Here is a 20,895-nt window from a genome sequence, read left to right as displayed (position 1 = left end):
CCCATCTATTCTGAGAACACACAGAACCTCCCCATCTATACCGAGCACACACCGATCCTCCCCATCTATACTGAGCACATTCAGAACCTCCCCATCTATACCGAGCACACACAGAACCTCCCCATCTATACCGAGCACACACAGAACCTCCCCATCTATACCGAGCACACACAGAACCTCCCCATCTACACTGAGCACACACAGATCCTACCCATCTATACTGAGCACATACAGAACCTCCCCATCTATACCGAGCACACACAGATCCTCCCCATCTATACTGAGCACATACAGAACCTCCCCATCTATACCGAGCACACACAGATCCTCCCCATCTATACCGATCACACACAGAACCTCCCCATCTATACCGAGCACACACAGAACCTCCCCATCTATACTGAGCTCACACAGAACCTCCCCATCTATACTGAGAACACACAGAACCTCCCCATCTATACCGAGCACACACAGATCCTACCCATCTATACTGAGCACACACAGATCCTACCCATCTATACTGAGCACACACAGATCCTACCCATCTATACCGAGCACACACAGAACCTCCCCATCTATACTGAGCACACACAGAACCTCCCCATCTATACTGAGCACACACAGAACTTCCCCATCTATTCTGAGAACACACAGAACCTCCCCATCTATACCGAGCACACACCGATCCTCCCCATCTATACTGAGCACATTCAGAACCTCCCCATCTATACCGAGCACACACAGAACCTCCCCATCTATACCGAGCACACACAGAACCTCCCCATCTATACCGAGCACACACAGAACCTCCCCATCTATACTGAGCACACACAGATCCTACCCATCTATACTGAGCACATACAGAACCTCCCCATCTATACTGAGCACACACAGATCCTCCCCATCTATACTGAGCACATACAGAACCTCCCCATCTATACCGAGCACACACAGATCCTCCCCATCTATACTGAGCACATACAGAACCTCCCCATCTATACCGAGCACACACAGAACCTCCCCATCTATACCGAGCACACACAGAACCTCCCCATCTATACCGAGCACACACAGAACCTCCCCATCTATACTGAGCACATACAGAACCTCCCCATCTATACTGAGCACACACAGAACCTCCCCATCTATACCGAGCACACACACAGAACCTCCCCATCTATACCGAGCACACACAGAACCTCCCCATCTATACTGAGCACACACAGAACCTCCCCATCTATACCGAGCACACACAGAACCTCCCCATCTATACTGAGCACACACAGATCCTCCCGATCTATACTGAGCACACACAGATCCTCCCCATCTATACCGAGCACACACAGAACCTCCCCATCTATACCGAGCACACACAGATCCTCCCCATCTATACCGAGCACACACAGATCCTCCCCATCTATACCGAGCACACACAGATCCTACCCATCTATACCGAGCACACACAGAACCTCCCCATCTATACTGAGCACACACATAACCTCCCCATCTATACTGAGCACACACAGATCCTACCCATCTATACCAAGCACACACAGAACCTCCCCATCTATACCGAGCACACACAGATCTTCCGCATCTATACCGAGCACACACAGAACCTCCCCATCTATACCGATCACACACAGATCCTCCCCATCTATACTGAGCACACACAGATCCTACCCATCTATACCAAGCACACACAGAACCTCCCCATCTATACTGAGCACACACACAGAACCTCCCCATCTATACCGAGCACACACAGATCCTACCCATCTATACCGAGCACACACAGAACCTCCCCATCTATACCGAGCACACACAGATCCTCCCCATCTATACCAAGCACACACAGAACCTCCCCATCTATACTGAGCACACACACAGAACCTCCCCATCTATATCGAGCACATACAGAACCTCCCCATCTATACTGAGCACACACAGACCCTACCCATCTATACTGAGCACACACAGATCCTACCCATCTATACCGAGCACACACAGAACCTCCCCATCTATACTGAGCACACACAGAACCTCCCCATCTATACTGAGCTCACACAGAACCTCCCCATCTATACTGAGAACACACAGAACCTCCCCATCTATACCGAGCACACACAGATCCTACCCATCTATACTGAGCACACACAGATCCTACCCATCTATACTGAGCACACACAGATCCTACCCATCTATACCGAGCACACACAGAACCTCCCCATCTATTCTGAGCACACACAGAATCTCCCCATCTATACTGAGCACACACAGAACTTCCCCATCTATTCTGAGAACACACAGAACCTCCCCATCTATACCGAGCACACACAGAACCTCCCCATCTATACCGAGCACACACAGATCCTACCCATCCATACCGAGCACACACAGAACCTCCCCATCTATACCGAGCACACACAGAACCTCCCCATCTATACCGAGCACACACAGAACCTCCCCATCTATACTGAGCACACACAGATCCTACCCATCTATACTGAGCACATACAGAACCTCCCCATCTATACCGAGCACACACAGATCCTCCCCATCTATACTGAGCACATACAGAACCTCCCCATCTATACCGAGCACACACAGATCCTCCCCATCTATACCGATCACACACAGAACCTCCCCATCTATACCGAGCACACACAGAACCTCCCCATCTATACTGAGCTCACACAGAACCTCCCCATCTATACTGAGAACACACAGAACCTCCCCATCTATACCGAGCACACACAGATCCTACCCATCTATACTGAGCACACACAGATCCTACCCATCTATACTGAGCACACACAGATCCTACCCATCTATACCGAGCACACACAGAACCTCCCCATCTATACTGAGCACACACAGAACCTCCCCATCTATACTGAGCACACACAGAACTTCCCCATCTATTCTGAGAACACACAGAACCTCCCCATCTATACCGAGCACACACCGATCCTCCCCATCTATACTGAGCACATTCAGAACCTCCCCATCTATACCGAGCACACACAGAACCTCCCCATCTATACCGAGCACACACAGAACCTCCCCATCTATACCGAGCACACACAGAACCTCCCCATCTATACTGAGCACACACAGATCCTACCCATCTATACTGAGCACATACAGAACCTCCCCATCTATACTGAGCACACACAGATCCTCCCCATCTATACTGAGCACATACAGAACCTCCCCATCTATACCGAGCACACACAGATCCTCCCCATCTATACTGAGCACATACAGAACCTCCCCATCTATACCGAGCACACACAGAACCTCCCCATCTATACCGAGCACACACAGAACCTCCCCATCTATACCGAGCACACACAGAACCTCCCCATCTATACTGAGCACACACAGATCCTACCCATCTTTACCGAGCACACACAGAACCTCCCCATCTATACCGAGCACATACAGAACCTCCCCATCTATACCGAGCACACACAGATCCTCCCCATCTATACCGATCACACACACAGATCCTCCCCATCTATACCGAGCACACACAGATCCTCCCCATCTATACCGAGCACACACAGAACCTCCCCATCTATACCGAGCACACACAGATCCTCCCCATCTATACCGAGCACACACAGAACCTCCCCATCTATACCGAGCACATACAGAACCTCCCCATCTATATCGAGCACACACAGAACCTACCCATCTATACCGAGCACACACAGATCCTCCCCATCTATACCGAGCACACACAGATCCTCCCCATCTATACCGAGCACACACAGATCCTCCCCATCTATACCGAGCACAAACAGAACCTCCCCATCTATACCGTGCACACACACAGAACCTCCCCATCTATACCGAGCACATACAGAACCTCCCCATCTATACCGAGCACACACAGATCCTCCCCATCTATACCGAGCACACACAGATCCTCCCCATCTATACCGAGCACACACAGAACCTCACCATCTATACCGAGCACACACAGAACCTCCCCATCTATACCGAGCACACACAGAACCTCCCCATCTATACCGAGCACACACAGATCCTCCCCATCTATACCGAGCACACACAGAACCTCCCCATCTGTACTGAGCACACACACAGAACCTCCCCATCTATACCTAGCACACACAGAACCTCCCCATCTATACCGAACACACACAGAACCTCCCCATCTATACTGAGCACACACACAGAACCTCCCCATCTATACCGAGCACACACAGATCCTCCCCATCTATACTGAGTACACACAGATCCTCCCCATCTATACCGAGCACACACAGATCCTCCCCATCTATACCGAGCACACACAGATCCTCCCCATCTATACCGAGCTCACACAGAACCTCCCCATCTATACTGAGCTCACACAGATCCTACCCATCTATACTGAGCACACACAGAACCTCCCCATCTATACCGAGCACACACACAGAACCTCCCCATCTATACCGAGCACACACAGATCCTCCGCATCTATACCGAGCACACACACAGAACCTCCCCATCTATACCGAGCACACACAGATCCTCCCCATCTATACCGAGCACACACAGATCCTACCCATCTATACTGAGCACACACACAGATCCTCCCCATCTATACCGAGCACACACAGAACCTCCCCATCTATACCGAGCACACACAGAACCTCCCCATCTATACCGAGCACACACAGAACCTCCACATCTATACCGAGCACACACAGATCCTCCCCATCTATACCGAGCACACACAGAACCTCCCCATCTATACCGAGCACACACAGAACCTCCCCATCTATACCGAGCACACACACAGATCCTCCCCATCTATACCGAGCACACACAGATCCTCCCCATCTATACCGAGCACGCACAGAACCTCCCCATCTATACTGAGCACACACACAGAACCTCCCCATCTATACTGAGCACACACAGAACCTCCCCATCTATACTGAGCACACACACAGAACCTCCCCATCTATACTGAGCACACACAGAACCTCCCCATCTATACCGAGCACACACAGAACCTCCCCATCTATACCGAGCACACACAGAACCTCCCCATCTATACTGAGCACACACACAGATCCTCCCCATCTATACCGAGCACAGACAGAACCTCCTCATCTATACTGAGCACACACAGAACCTCCCCATCTATACTGAGCACACACAGAACCTCCCCATCTATACTGAGCACACACACAGAACCTCCCCATCTATACCGAGCACACACACAGAACCTCCCCATCTATACCGAGCACACACAGATCCTCCCCATCTATACTGAGCACACACACAGAACCTCCCCATCTATACTGAGCACACACAGATCCTCCCCATCTATACCGAGCACAAACAGAACCTCCCCATCTATACCGAGCACACACAGAACCTCCCCATCTATACTGAGCACACACAGAACCTCCCCATCTATACCGAGCACACACAGAACCTCCCCATCTATACCGAGCACACACCGATCCTCCCCATCTATACCGAGCACACACACAGAACCTCCCCATCTATACTGAGCACACACAGAACCTCCTCACCTATACCGAGCACACACAGATCCTACCCATCTATACTGAGCACACACAGATCCTACCCATCTATACCGAGCACACACAGATCCTCCCCATCTATACCGAGCACACACAGATCCTCCCCATCTATACCGAGCACACACAGATCCTCCCCATCTATACCGAGCACACACAGAACCTCCCCATCTATACTGCGCACACACAGATCCTCCTCATCTATACTGAGCACACACAGATCCTCCCCATCTATACCGAGCACACACACAGATCCTCCCCATCTATACCGATCACACACAGATCCTCCCCATCTATACCGAGCACACACACAGAACCTCCCCATCTATACCGAGCACACACACAGATCCTACCCATCTATACCGAGCACACACACAGAACCTCCCCATCTATACTGAGCACACACAGATCCTCCCCATCTATACTGAGCACACACACAGAACCTCCCCATCTATACTGAGCACACACAGAACCTCCCCATCTATACTGAGTACACACACAGAACCTCCCCATCTATACCGAGCACACACAGAACCTCCCCATCTATACTGAGCACACACAGAACCTCCCCATCTATACTGAGCTCACACAGAACCTCCCCATCTATACTGAGAACACACAGAACCTCCCCATCTATACCGAGCACACACAGATCCTACCCATCTATACTGAGCACACACAGATCCTACCCATCTATACTGAGCACACACAGATCCTACCCATCTATACCGAGCACACACAGAACCTCCCCATCTATACTGAGCACACACAGAACCTCCCCATCTATACTGAGCACACACAGAACTTCCCCATCTATTCTGAGAACACACAGAACCTCCCCATCTATACCGAGCACACACCGATCCTCCCCATCTATACTGAGCACATTCAGAACCTCCCCATCTATACCGAGCACACACAGAACCTCCCCATCTATACCGAGCACACACAGAACCTCCCCATCTATACCGAGCACACACAGAACCTCCCCATCTATACTGAGCACACACAGATCCTACCCATCTATACTGAGCACATACAGAACCTCCCCATCTATACCGAGCACACACAGATCCTACCCATCTATACTGAGCACATACAGAACCTCCCCATCTATACTGAGCACACACAGATCCTCCCCATCTATACTGAGCACATACAGAACCTCCCCATCTATACCGAGCACACACCGATCCTCCCCATCTATACTGAGCACATTCAGAACCTCCCCATCTATACCGAGCACACACAGAACCTCCCCATCTATACCGAGCACACACAGAACCTCCCCATCTATACCGAGCACACACAGAACCTCCCCATCTATACCGAGCACACACAGAACCTCCCCATCTATACTGAGCACACACAGATCCTACCCATCTATACTGAGCACATACAGAACCTCCCCATCTATACTGAGCACACACAGATCCTCCCCATCTATACTGAGCACATACAGAACCTCCCCATCTATACCGAGCACACACAGATCCTCCCCATCTATACTGAGCACATACAGAACCTCCCCATCTATACCGAGCACACACAGAACCTCCCCATCTATACCGAGCACACACAGAACCTCCCCATCTATACCGAGCACACACAGAACCTCCCCATCTATACCGAGCACACACAGATCCTACCCATCTTTACCGAGCACACACAGAACCTCCCCATCTATACCGAGCACATACAGAACCTCCCCATCTATACCGAGCACACACAGATCCTCCCCATCTATACCGATCACACACACAGATCCTCCCCATCTATACCGAGCACACACAGATCCTCCCCATCTATACCGAGCACACACAGAACCTCCCCATCTATACCGAGCACACACAGATCCTCCCCATCTATACCGAGCACACACAGAACCTCCCCATCTATACCGAGCACATACAGAACCTCCCCATCTATATCGAGCACACACAGAACCTACCCATCTATACCGAGCACACACAGATCCTCCCCATCTATACCGAGCACACACAGATCCTCCCCATCTATACCGAGCACACACAGATCCTCCCCATCTATACCGAGCACAAACAGAACCTCCCCATCTATACCGTGCACACACACAGAACCTCCCCATCTATACCGAGCACATACAGAACCTCCCCATCTATACCGAGCACACACAGATCCTCCCCATCTATACCGAGCACACACAGATCCTCCCCATCTATACCGAGCACACACAGAACCTCACCATCTATACCGAGCACACACAGAACCTCCCCATCTATACCGAGCACACACAGAACCTCCCCATCTATACCGAGCACACACAGATCCTCCCCATCTATACTGAGCACACACACAGAACCTCCCCATCTATACCGAGCACACACAGAACCTCCCCATCTATACTGAGCACACACAGAACCTCCCCATCTATACTGAGCACACACAGAACCTCCCCATCTATACTGAGCACACACAGATCCTACCCATCTATACTGAGCACACACACAGAACCTCCCCATCTATACCTAGCACACACAGAACCTCCCCATCTATACCGAACACACACAGAACCTCCCCATCTATACTGAGCACACACACAGAACCTCCCCATCTATACTGAGCACACACACAGAACCTCCCCATCTATACTGAGCACACACAGAACCTCCCCATCTATACCGAGCACACACAGATCCTCCCCATCTATACTGAGCACACACACAGAACCTCCCCATCTATACCGAGCACACACAGAACCTCCCCATCTATACTGAGCACACACAGAACCTCCCCATCTATACTGAGCACACACAGAACCTCCCCATCTATACTGAGCACACACAGATCCTACCCATCTATACTGAGCACACACACAGAACCTCCCCATCTATACCTAGCACACACAGAACCTCCCCATCTATACCGAACACACACAGAACCTCCCCATCTATACTGAGCACACACAGAACCTCCCCATCTATACTGAGCACACACACAGAACCTCCCCATCTATACCTAGCACACACAGAACCTCCCCATCTATACCGAACACACACAGAACCTCCCCATCTATACTGAGCACACACACAGAACCTCCCCATCTATACCGAGCACACACAGATCCTCCCCATCTATACTGAGTACACACAGATCCTCCCCATCTATACCGAGCACACACAGATCCTCCCCATCTATACCGAGCACACACAGATCCTCCCCATCTATACCGAGCTCACACAGAACCTCCCCATCTATACTGAGCTCACACAGATCCTACCCATCTATACTGAGCACACACAGAACCTCCCCATCTATACCGAGCACACACACAGAACCTCCCCATCTATACCGAGCACACACAGATCCTCCCCATCTATACCGAGCACACACACAGAACCTCCCCATCTATACCGAGCACACACAGATCCTCCCCATCTATACCGAGCACACACAGATCCTCCCCATCTATACCGAGCACACACAGATCCTACCCATCTATACTGAGCACACACACAGATCCTCCCCATCTATACCGAGCACACACAGAACCTCCCCATCTATACCGAGCACACACAGAACCTCCCCATCTATACCGAGCACACACAGAACCTCCACATCTATACCGAGCACACACAGATCCTCCCCATCTATACCGAGCACACACAGAACCTCCCCATCTATACCGAGCACACACAGAACCTCCCCATCTATACCGAGCACACACACAGATCCTCCCCATCTATACCGAGCACACACAGATCCTCCCCATCTATACCAAGCACGCACAGAACCTCCCCATCTATACTGAGCACACACACAGAACCTCCCCATCTATACTGAGCACACACAGAACCTCCCCATCTATACTGAGCACACACACAGAACCTCCCCATCTATACTGAGCACACACAGAACCTCCCCATCTATACTGAGCACACACAGAACCTCCCCATCTATACCGAGCACACACAGAACCTCCCCATCTATACTGAGCACACACACAGATCCTCCCCATCTATACCGAGCACAGACAGAACCTCCTCATCTATACTGAGCACACACAGAACCTCCCCATCTATACTGAGCACACACAGAACCTCCCCATCTATACTGAGCACACACACAGAACCTCCCCATCTATACCGAGCACACACACAGAACCTCCCCATCTATATCGAGCACACACAGATCCTCCCCATCTATACTGAGCACACACACAGAACCTCCCCATCTATACTGAGCACACACAGATCCTCCCCATCTATACCGAGCACAAACAGAACCTCCCCATCTATACCGAGCACACACAGAACCTCCCCATCTATACTGAGCACACACAGAACCTCCCCATCTATACCGAGCACACACAGAACCTCCCCATCTATACCGAGCACACACAGATCCTCCCCATCTATACCGAGCACACACACAGAACCTCCCCATCTATACTGAGCACACACAGAACCTCCTCACCTATACCGAGCACACACAGATCCTACCCATCTATACTGAGCACACACAGATCCTACCCATCTATACCGAGCACACACAGATCCTCCCCATCTATACCGAGCACACACAGATCCTCCCCATCTATACCGAGCACACACAGATCCTCCCCATCTATACCGAGCACACACAGAACCTCCCCATCTATACTGCGCACACACAGATCCTCCTCATCTATACTGAGCACACACAGATCCTCCCCATCTATACCGAGCACACACACAGATCCTCCCCATCTATACCGATCACACACAGATCCTCCCCATCTATACCGAGCACACACACAGAACCTCCCCATCTATACCGAGCACACACACAGATCCTACCCATCTATACCGAGCACACACACAGAACCTCCCCATCTATACTGAGCACACACAGATCCTCCCCATCTATACTGAGCACACACAGAACCTCCCCATCTATACCGAGCACACACAGATCCTCCCCATCTATACCGAGCACACACAGAACCTACCCATCTATACTGAGCACACACAGATCCTCCCCATCTATACCGAGCACACACAGATCCTCCCTATCTATACTGAGCACACACAGAACCTCCCCATCTATACCGAGCACACACAGAACCTACCCATCTATACTGAGCACACACAGATCCTCCCCATCTATACTGAGCACACACAGATCCTCCCCATCTATACCGAGCACACACAGAACCTCCCCATCTATACCGAGCACACACAGATCTACCCATCTATACTGAGCACACACAGATCCTCCCCATCTATACTGAGCACACACAGAACCTCCCCATCTATACCGAGCACACACAGATCCTCCCCATCTATACCGAGCACACACAGAACCTACCCATCTATACTGAGCACACACAGATCCTCCCCATCTATACTGAGCACACACAGAACCTCCCCATCTATACCGAGCACACACAGATCCTCCCCATCTATACCGAGCACACACAGAACCTACCCATCTATACTGAGCACACACAGATCCTCCCCATCTATACTGAGCACACACAGATCCTCCCCATCTATACCGAGCACACACAGAACCTCCCCATCTATACCGAGCACACACAGATCTACCCATCTATACTGAGCACACACAGAACCTCCCCATCTATACTGAGCACACACAGATCCTCCCCATCTATACCGAGCACACACAGAACCTCCCCATCTATACTGAGCACACACAGATCCTCCCTATCTATACCGAGCACACACAGATCCTCCCCATCTATACTGAGCACACACAGAACCTCCCCATCTATACCGAGCACACACAGAACCTCCCCATCTATACTGAGCACACACACAGATCCTCCCCATCTATACCGAGCACACACAGATCCTCCCCATCTATACTGAGCACACACAGATCCTCCCTATCTATACCGAGCACACACAGATCCTCCCCATCTATACCGAGCACACACAGATCCTCCCCATCTATACTGAGCACACACACAGAACCTCCCCATCTATACTGAGCACACACAGAACCTCCCCATCTATACCGAGCACACACAGAACCTCCCCATCTATACTGAGCACACACACAGATCCTCCCCATCTATACCGAGCACACACAGAACCTCCCCATCTATACCGAGCACACACAGATCCTCCCCATCTATACTGAGCACACACAGAACTTCCCCATCTATACCGAGCACACACAGATCCTACCCATCTATACTGAGCACACACAGATCCTCCCCATCTATACTGAGCACACACAGAACTTCCCCATCTATACTGAGCACACACAGATCCTCCCCATCTATACCGAGCACACACAGAACTTCCCCATCTATACCGAGCACACACAGATCCTCCCCATCTATACTGAGCACACACAGATCCTCCCCATCTATACTGAGCACACACAGATCCTCCCCATCTATACCGAGCACACACAGATCCTCCCCATCTATACCGAGCACACACAGAACTTCCCCATCTATACCGAGCACACACAGATCCTCCCCATCTATACTGAGCACACACAGAACTTCCCCATCTATACCGAGCACACACAGATCCTCCCCATCTATACTGAGCACACACAGATCCTACCCATCTATACCGAGCACACACAGAACCTCCCCATCTATACTGAGCACAAACACAGATCCTCCCCATCTATACCGAGCACACACAGAACCTCCCCATCTATACCGAGCACACACAGATCCTCCCCATCTATACTGAGCACACACAGATCCTCCCCATCTATACCGAGCACACACAGATCCTCCCCATCTATACCGAGCACATACAGATCCTCCCCATGTATACTGAGCACACATACCGAACCTCCGTGTAACAGGGACTTATCCCTGTTAAGAATCTTGCCTCTAATCCAGCAGTGTGCTGGTTAATTGCACACCTGTCCAGCCACCCCACCTGCCCAATCAGAACTCTTGTTCTGAGAGACAGGAGCAGAGGATTCCTGAGCTCACAATTGGAGCTTACCTAGGAAAGACAGACCAGAGAATTTCCTTAGTGGACACTGGACTGACCATAGGACAGATGTCTTGAGCTGCAAAGAGACTGCATGCTGACAGCAAGACAAAGAGGAGCAGACTATACCTGGTCAGACATTGCCTTAGCACACAAAGGTGCTGACCCAGGAGAGCAGAGAGGCTTCCCCTACAGCTACACGAAACAGATAAGACTTTCTTATGGGACTGTTATATATCTGTATATATATTTGGGGCTGGTAATTAGCTTAGCTAACCACCCAGTTAGAGAGGGCTGAACTACATCTAACAACTAACACACCCCATTGCGACTCACGCAGCAATTTTTCCCAACAATAAAGCATGCTACATCTGTAGTAGTTTATCTATTGTCTGTCGAGTTCAATCTCTGAATACACTTAGCAGGTGAACCTCTGATCTCGGCCATACTTTGGAGATATCTGTGGTTCTGGACAATATATGTTTGACGCATACACTACAGTACATAGAAGTAGTGAGTGCAGTGTTTTTCTGAGGGATCGTTTGATCCCTCTTTCGAGATTCTATGTTTGTGAACCTCTGAACAGGCTCAGTACTTAGGGTTTACCCTGGCCCTGCCTCCCTCGTCTGAGTGTTTGGGAACGGATGAGTGTCCATCTGACCTGTGCCTCCCTCGTCTGAGTGTTTGGGAACGGATGAGTGTCCATCTGACCTGTGCCTCCCCTGAGTGTTTGGGAAGGAATGAGTGTCCCTCTGACCTGTGCCTCCCCTGGGTGTTTGGGATGGGGTGAGTGTCCATCTGACCTGTGCCTCCCCTGAGTGTTTGGGGTGGGATGAGTGTCCCTCTGACCTGTGCCTCCCCTGAGTGTTTTGGAAGGGATGAGTGTCCCTCTGACCTGTGCCTCCCCTGAGTGTTTGGGAAGGGGTGAGTGTCGCTCTGACCTGTGCCTCCCCTGAGTGTTTGGGAAGGGATGAGTGTCCCTCTGACCTGTGCCTCCCCTGAGTGTTTGGGATGGGGTGAGTGTCCATCTGACCTGTGCCTCCCCTGAGTGTTTGGGAAGGGGTGAGTGTCCCTCTGACCTGTGCCTCCCCTGGGTGTTTTGGATGGGGTGAGTGTCCCTCTGACCTGTGCCTCCCCTGCAGGCGCACCTGTATTTAACCCTGACATCTCCCTCTGGATCCGGGAAGTGGTGGAAGAGGATCTGCCCGGCTCCCGCGACCCAAAGCAGAAAACCCCCTGGGAGACCCCTAGCTCAGGTGTGTTATATTGTTATATCCCTGTGCTCTCTCCCACAGGTGTGTTATATTGTTATATCACTGTGCTCTATCCCACAGGTGTGTGCTCTCTCCCACAGGTGCGTTATATTGTTATATCACTGGGCTCTCTCCCACAGGTGTGTTATATTGTTATATCACTGTGCTCTATCCCACAGGTGTGTTATATTGTTATATCCCTGTGCTCTCTCCCACAGGTGTGTTATATTGTTATATCACTGTGCTCTCTCCCGCAGGTGTGTTATATTGTTATATCACTGTGCTCTCTCCCGCAGGTGTGTTATATTGTTATATCACTGTGCTCTCTCCCGCAGGTGTGTTATATTGTTATATCACTGTGCTCTCTCCCAAGGTGTGTTATATTGTTATATCACTGTGCTCTCTCCCACAGGTGTGTTATATTGTTATATCACTGTGCTCTCTCCCACAGGTGTGTTATATTGTTATATCCCTGTGCTCTCTCCCGCAGGTGTGTTATATCACTGTGCTCTCTCCCGCAGGTGTGTTATATTGTTATATCCCTGTGCTCTCTCCTACAGGTGTGTTATATTGTTATATCCCTGTGCTCTCTCCCGCAGGTGTGTTATATCACTGTGCTCTCTCCCGCAGGTGTGTTATATTGTTATATCCCTGTGCTCTCTCCCACAGGTGTGTTATATTGTTATATCCCTGTGCTCTCTCCCGCAGGTGTGTTATATCACTGTGCTCTCTCCCGCAGGTGTGTTATATTGTTATATCCCTGTGCTCTCTCCTACAGGTGTGTTATATTGTTATATCCCTGTGCTCTCTCCCACAGGTGTGTTATATCACTGTGCTCTCTCCCACAGGTGTGTTATATTGTTATATCACTGTGCTCTCTCCCACAGGTGTGTTATATTGTTATATATCACTGTGCTCTCTCCCACAGGTGTGTTATATTGTTATATCACTGTGCTCTCTCCCACAGGTGTGTTATATTGTTATATCACTGTGCTCTCTCCCACAGGTGTGTTATATTGTTATATCACTGTGCTCTCTCCCGCAAGTGTGTTATATTGTTATATCACTGTGCTCTCTCCCACAGGTGTGTTATATTGTTATATCACTGTGCTCTCTCCCACAGGTGTGTTATATTGTTATATCACTGTGCTCTCTCCCACAGGTGTGTTATATTGTTATATATCACTGTGCTCTCTCCCACAGGTGTGTTATATTGTTATATCACTGTGCTCTCTCCCACAGGTGTGTTATATTGTTATATCACTGTGCTCTCTCCCACAGGTGTGTTATATTGTTATATCACTGTGCTCTCTCCCACAGGTGTGTTATATTGTTATATCACTGTGCTCTCTCCCACAGGTGTGTTATACTGTTATATCACTGTGCTCTCTCCCGCAGGTGTGTTATATTGTTATATCCCTGTGCTCTCTCCCACAGGTGTGTTATATTGTTATATCACTGTGCTCTCTCCCACAGGTGTGTTATATTGTTATATAACTGTGCTCTCTCCCACAGGTGTGTTATATTGTTATATCACTGTGCTCTCTCCCACAGGTGTGTTATATTGTTATATCACTGTGCTCTCTCCCGCAGGTGTGTTATATTGTTATATCACTGTGCTCTCTCCCGCAGGTGCGTTATATTGTTATATCACTGTGCTCTCTCCCGCAGGTGTGTTATATTGTTATATCACTGTGCTCTCTCCCACAGGTGCGTTATATTGTTATATCCCTGTGCTCTCTCCCACAGGTGTGTTATATTGTTATATCACTGTGCTCTCTCCCACAGGTGTGTTATATTGTTATATCACTGTGCTCTCTCCCACAGGTGTGTTATATTGTTATATCACTGTGCTCTCTCCCACAGGTGTGTTATATTGTTATATCACTGTGCTCTCTCCCGCAGGTGTGTTATATTGTTATATATCACTGTGCTCTCTCCCGCAGGTGTGTTATATTGTTATATCACTGTGCTCTCTCCCGCAAGTGTGTTATATTGTTATATCCCTGTGCTCTCTCCCACAGGTGTGTTATATTGTTATATCACTGTGCTCTCTCCCGCAGGTGTGTTATATTGTTATATCCCTGTGCTCTCTCCCACAGGTGTGTTATATTGTTATATCACTGTGCTCTCTCCCACAGGTGTGTTATATTGTTATACCACTGTGCTCTCTCCCACAGGTGTGTTATATTGTTATATCACTGTGCTCTCTCCCACAGGTGTGTTATATTGTTATATCACTGTGCTCTCTCCCGCAGGTGTGTTATATTGTTATATCCCTGTGCTCTCTCCCACAGGTGTGTTATATTGTTATATCACTGTGCTCTCTCCCGCAGGTGTGTTATATTGTTATATCACTGTGCTCTCTCCCACAGGTGCGTTATATTGTTATATCCCTGTGCTCTCTCCCACAGGTGTGTTATATTGTTATATCACTGTGCTCTCTCCCACAGGTGTGTTATATTGTTATATCACTGTGCTCTCTCCCACAGGTGTGTTATATTGTTATATCACTGTGCTCTCTCCCACAGGTGTGTTATATTGTTATATCACTGTGCTCTCTCCCGCAGGTGTGTTATATTGTTATATATCACTGTGCTCTCTCCCGCAGGTGTGTTATATTGTTATATCACTGTGCTCTCTCCCGCAAGTGTGTTATATTGTTATATCCCTGTGCTCTCTCCCACAGGTGTGTTATATTGTTATATCACTGTGCTCTCTCCCGCAGGTGTGTTATATTGTTATATCACTGTGCTCTCTCCCACAGGTGCGTTATATTGTTATATCCCTGTGCTCTCTCCCACAGGTGTGTTATATTGTTATATCACTGTGCTCTCTCCCACAGGTGTGTTATATTGTTATATCCCTGTGCTCTCTCCCACAGGTGTGTTATATTGTTATATCACTGTGCTCTCTCCCGCAGGTGTGTTATATTGTTATATCACTGTGCTCTCTCCCACAGGTGCGTTATATTGTTATATCCCTGTGCTCTCTCCCACAGGTGTGTTATATTGTTATATCACTGTGCTCTCTCCCACAGGTGTGTTATATTGTTATATCACTGTGCTCTCTCCCACAGGTGTGTTATATTGTTATATCACTGTGCTCTCTCCCACAGGTGTGTTATATTGTTATATCACTGTGCTCTCTCCCGCAGGTGTGTTATATTGTTATATATCACTGTGCTCTCTCCCGCAGGTGTGTTATATTGTTATATATCACTGTGCTCTCCCACAGGTGTGTTATATTGTTATATCACTGTGCTCTCTCCCGCAGGTGTGTTATATTGTTATATCACTGTGCTCTCTCCCGCAGGTGTGTTATATTGTTATATCACTGTGCTCTCTCCCACAGGTGTGTGCTCTCTCCCGCAGGTGTGTTATATTGTTATATCACTGTGCTCTCTCCCACAGGTGTGTTATATTGTTATATCCCTGTGCTCTCTCCCACATGTGTGTTATATTGTTATGTCACTGTGCTCTCTCACGCAGGTGTGTTATATTGTTATATATCCCTGTGCTCTCTCCCACAGGTGTGTTATATTGTTATATCACTGTGCTCTCTCCTACAGGTGTGTTATATTGTTATATCCCTGTGCTCTCTCCCACAGGTGTGTTATATTGTTATATCACTGTGCTCTCTCCCACAGGTGTGTTATATTGTTATATCACTGTGCTCTCTCCCGCAGGTGTGTTATATTGTTATATCACTGTGCTCTCTCCCGCAGGTGTGTTATATTGTTATATCCCTGTGCTCTCTCCCACAGGTGTGTTATATTGTTATATCACTGTGCTCTCTCCCACAGGTGTGTTATATTGTTATATATCACTGTGCTCTCTCCCGCAGGTGTGTTATATTGTTATGTCACTGTGCTCTCTCACGCAGGTGTGTTATATTGTTATATATCCCTGTGCTCTCTCCCACAGGTGTGTTATATTGTTATATCACTGTGCTCTCTCCTACAGGTGTGTTATATTGTTATATCCCTGTGCTCTCTCCCACAGGTGTGTTATATTGTTATATCACTGTGCTCTCTCCCACAGGTGTGTTATATTGTTATATCACTGTGCTCTCTCCCGCAGGTGTGTTATATTGTTATATCACTGTGCTCTCTCCCGCAGGTGTGTTATATTGTTATATCACTGTGCTCTCTCCCACAGGTGTGTTATATTGTTATATCCCTGTGCTCTCTCCCGCAGGTGTGTTATATTGTTATATCACTGTGCTCTCTCCCACAGGTGCGTTATATTGTTATATCACTGTGCTCTCTCCCACAGGTGTGTTATATTGTTATATCACTTTGCTCTCTCCCACAGGTGCGTTATATTGTTATATCACTGTGCTCTCTCCCGCAGGTGTGTTATATTGTTATATCACTGTGCTCTCTCCCGCAGGTGTGTTATATTGTTATATCCCTGTGCTCTCTCCCACAGGTGTGTTATATTGTTATATCACTGTGCTCTCTCCCAAGGTGTGTTATATTGTTATATCACTGTGCTCTCTCCCACAGGTGTGTTATATTGTTATATCACTGTGCTCTCTCCCAAGGTGTGTTATATTGTTATATCACTGTGCTCTCTCCCAAGGTGTGTTATATTGTTATATCACTGTGCTCTCTCCCACAGGTGTGTTATATTGTTATATCACTGTGCTCTCTCCCACAGGTGTGTTATATTGTTATGTCACTGTGCTCTCTCCCGCAGGTGTGTTATATTGTTATGTCACTGTGCTCTCTCCCGCAGGTGTGTTATATTGTTATGTCACTGTGCTCTCTCACGCAGGTGTGTTATATTGTTATATCACTGTGCTCTCTCCCGCAGGTGTGTTATATTGTTATATCACTGTGCTCTCTCCCACAGGTGTGTTATATTGTTATATCACTGTGCTCTCTCCCGCAGGTGTGTTATATTGTTATATCACTGTGCTCTCTCCCGCAGGTGTGTTATATTGTTATATCACTGTGCTCTCTCCCACAGGTGTGTTATATTGTTATATCACTGGGCTCTCTCCCACAGGTGTGTTATATTGTTATATCACTGTGCTCTCTCCCGCAGGTGTGTTATATTGTTTTATCACTGTGCTCTCTCCCACAGGTGCGTTATATTGTTATATCACTGTGCTCTCTCCCACAGGTGCGTTATATTGTTATATCACTGTGCTCTCTCCCACAGGTGCGTTATATTGTTATATCACTGTGCTCTCTCCAGCAGGTGTGTTATATTGTTATATCACTGTGCTCTCTCCCGCAGGTGTGTTATATTGTTATATCACCGTGCTCTCTCCCGCAGGTGTGTTATATTGTTATATCACCGTGCTCTCTCCCGCAGGTGTGTTATATTGTTATATCACTGTGCTCTCTACCACAGGTGTGTTATATTGTTATATCACTCTGCTCTCTCCCACAGGTGTGTTATATTGTTATATCACTGTGCTCTCTCCCGCAGGTGTGTTATATTGTTATATCACTGTGCTCTCTCCCGCAGGTGTGTTATATTGTTATATCACTGTGCTCTCTCCCACAGGTGTGTTATATTGTTATATCACTGTGCTCTCTCCCGCAGGTGTGTTATATTGTTATATAACTGTGCTCTCTCCCGCAGGTGTGTTATATTGTTATATCACTGTGCTCTCTCCCACAGGTGTGTTATTATGTTATATCACTGTGCTCTCTCCAACAGGTGTGTTATATTGTTATATATCACTGTGCTCTCTCCCGCAGGTGTGTTATATTGTTATATCATTGTGCTCTCTCCCACAGGTGTGTTATATTGTTATATATCACTGTGCTCTCTCCCACAGGTGTGTTATATTGTTATATCACTGTGCTCTCTCCCACAGGTGCGTTATATTGTTATATCACTGTGCTCTCTCCCCCAGGTGTGTTATATTGTTATATCACTCTGCTCTCTCCCACAGGTGTGTTATATTGTTATATCACTGTGCTCTCTCCCACAGGTGTGTTATATTGTTATATCACTGTGCTCTCTCCCACAGGTGTGTTATATTGTTATATCACTGTGCTCTCTCCCACAGGTGTGTTATATTGTTATATCACTGTGCTCTCTCCCACAGGTGCGTTATATTGTTATATTGTTATATCACTGTGCTTTCTCCCACAGGTTTGTTATGTTGTTATATCACTGTGCTCTCTCCCACTGGTGTGTTATTGTTATATATCACTGTGCTCTCTCCCACAGGTGTGTTATATTGTTATATCACTGTGCTCTCTCCCACAGGTGTGTTATATTGTTATATCACTGTGCTCTCTCCCGCAGGTGTGTTATATTGTTATATCACTGTGCTCTCCCGCAGGTGTGTTATATTGTTATATCACTCTGCTCTCTCCCGCAGGTGTGTTATATTGTTATATCACTGTGCTCTCTCCCACAGGTGCGTTATATTGTTATATCACTGTGCTCTCTCCCACAGGTGTGTTTATATTGTTATATCACTGTGCTCTCTCCCACAGGTGTGTTATATTGTTATATCACTGTGCTCTCTCCCACAGGTGTGTTATATTGTTATATCACTGTGCTTTCTCCCACAGGTTTGTTATATTGTTATATCACTGTGCTCTCTCCCACAGGTGTGTTATATTGTTATATCACTGTGCTCTCTCCCACAGGTGCGTTATATTGTTATATCACTGTGCTTTCTCCCACAGGTGTGTTATATTGTTAAATCACTGTGCTCTCTCCCGCAGGTGTGTTATATTGTTATATCACTGTGCTCTCTCCCACAGGTGTGTTATATTGTTATATCACTGTGCTCTCCCGCAGGTGTGTTATATTGTTATATCACTCTGCTCTCTCCCGCAGGTGTGTTATATTGTTATATATCACTGTGCTCTCTCCCACAGGTGTGTTATATTGTTATATCACTGTGCTCTCTCCCACAGGTGTGTTATATTGTTATATCACTGTGCTCTCTCCCACAGGTGTGTTTATATTGTTATATCACTGTGCTCTCTCCCGCAGGTGTGTTATATTGTTATATCACTGTGCTCTCTCCCGCAGGTGCGTTATATTGTTATATCACTGTGCTCTCTCCCACAGGTGTGTTATATTGTTATATATCACTGTGCTCTCTCCCACAGGTGTGTTATATTGTTATATCACTGTG

General features: G+C 48.0%; 1 protein-coding gene across 3 annotated transcripts in view; it reads left to right on the top strand.

Moving 5' to 3' along the window:
* The window catches only part of LOC142492559 (zinc finger protein 212-like), an 83,285-nt gene that overhangs the window by 41,117 nt on the left and 21,273 nt on the right, over positions 1-20,895 (top strand). For all 3 annotated transcript variants that reach the window (XM_075595280.1, XM_075595278.1, XM_075595279.1), the window contains one exon: positions 13,663-13,776. In XM_075595280.1, the coding sequence (XP_075451395.1) occupies positions 13,663-13,776 (114 nt within the window). The remainder of the gene's footprint in view (positions 1-13,662; positions 13,777-20,895) is intronic.

Source organism: Ascaphus truei, chromosome 4, assembly GCF_040206685.1.
Source record: "Ascaphus truei isolate aAscTru1 chromosome 4, aAscTru1.hap1, whole genome shotgun sequence".
NCBI classification, from domain to species: Eukaryota; Metazoa; Chordata; class Amphibia; order Anura; family Ascaphidae; genus Ascaphus; species Ascaphus truei.
This window is presented reverse-complemented; position numbering and strand designations above follow the sequence as displayed.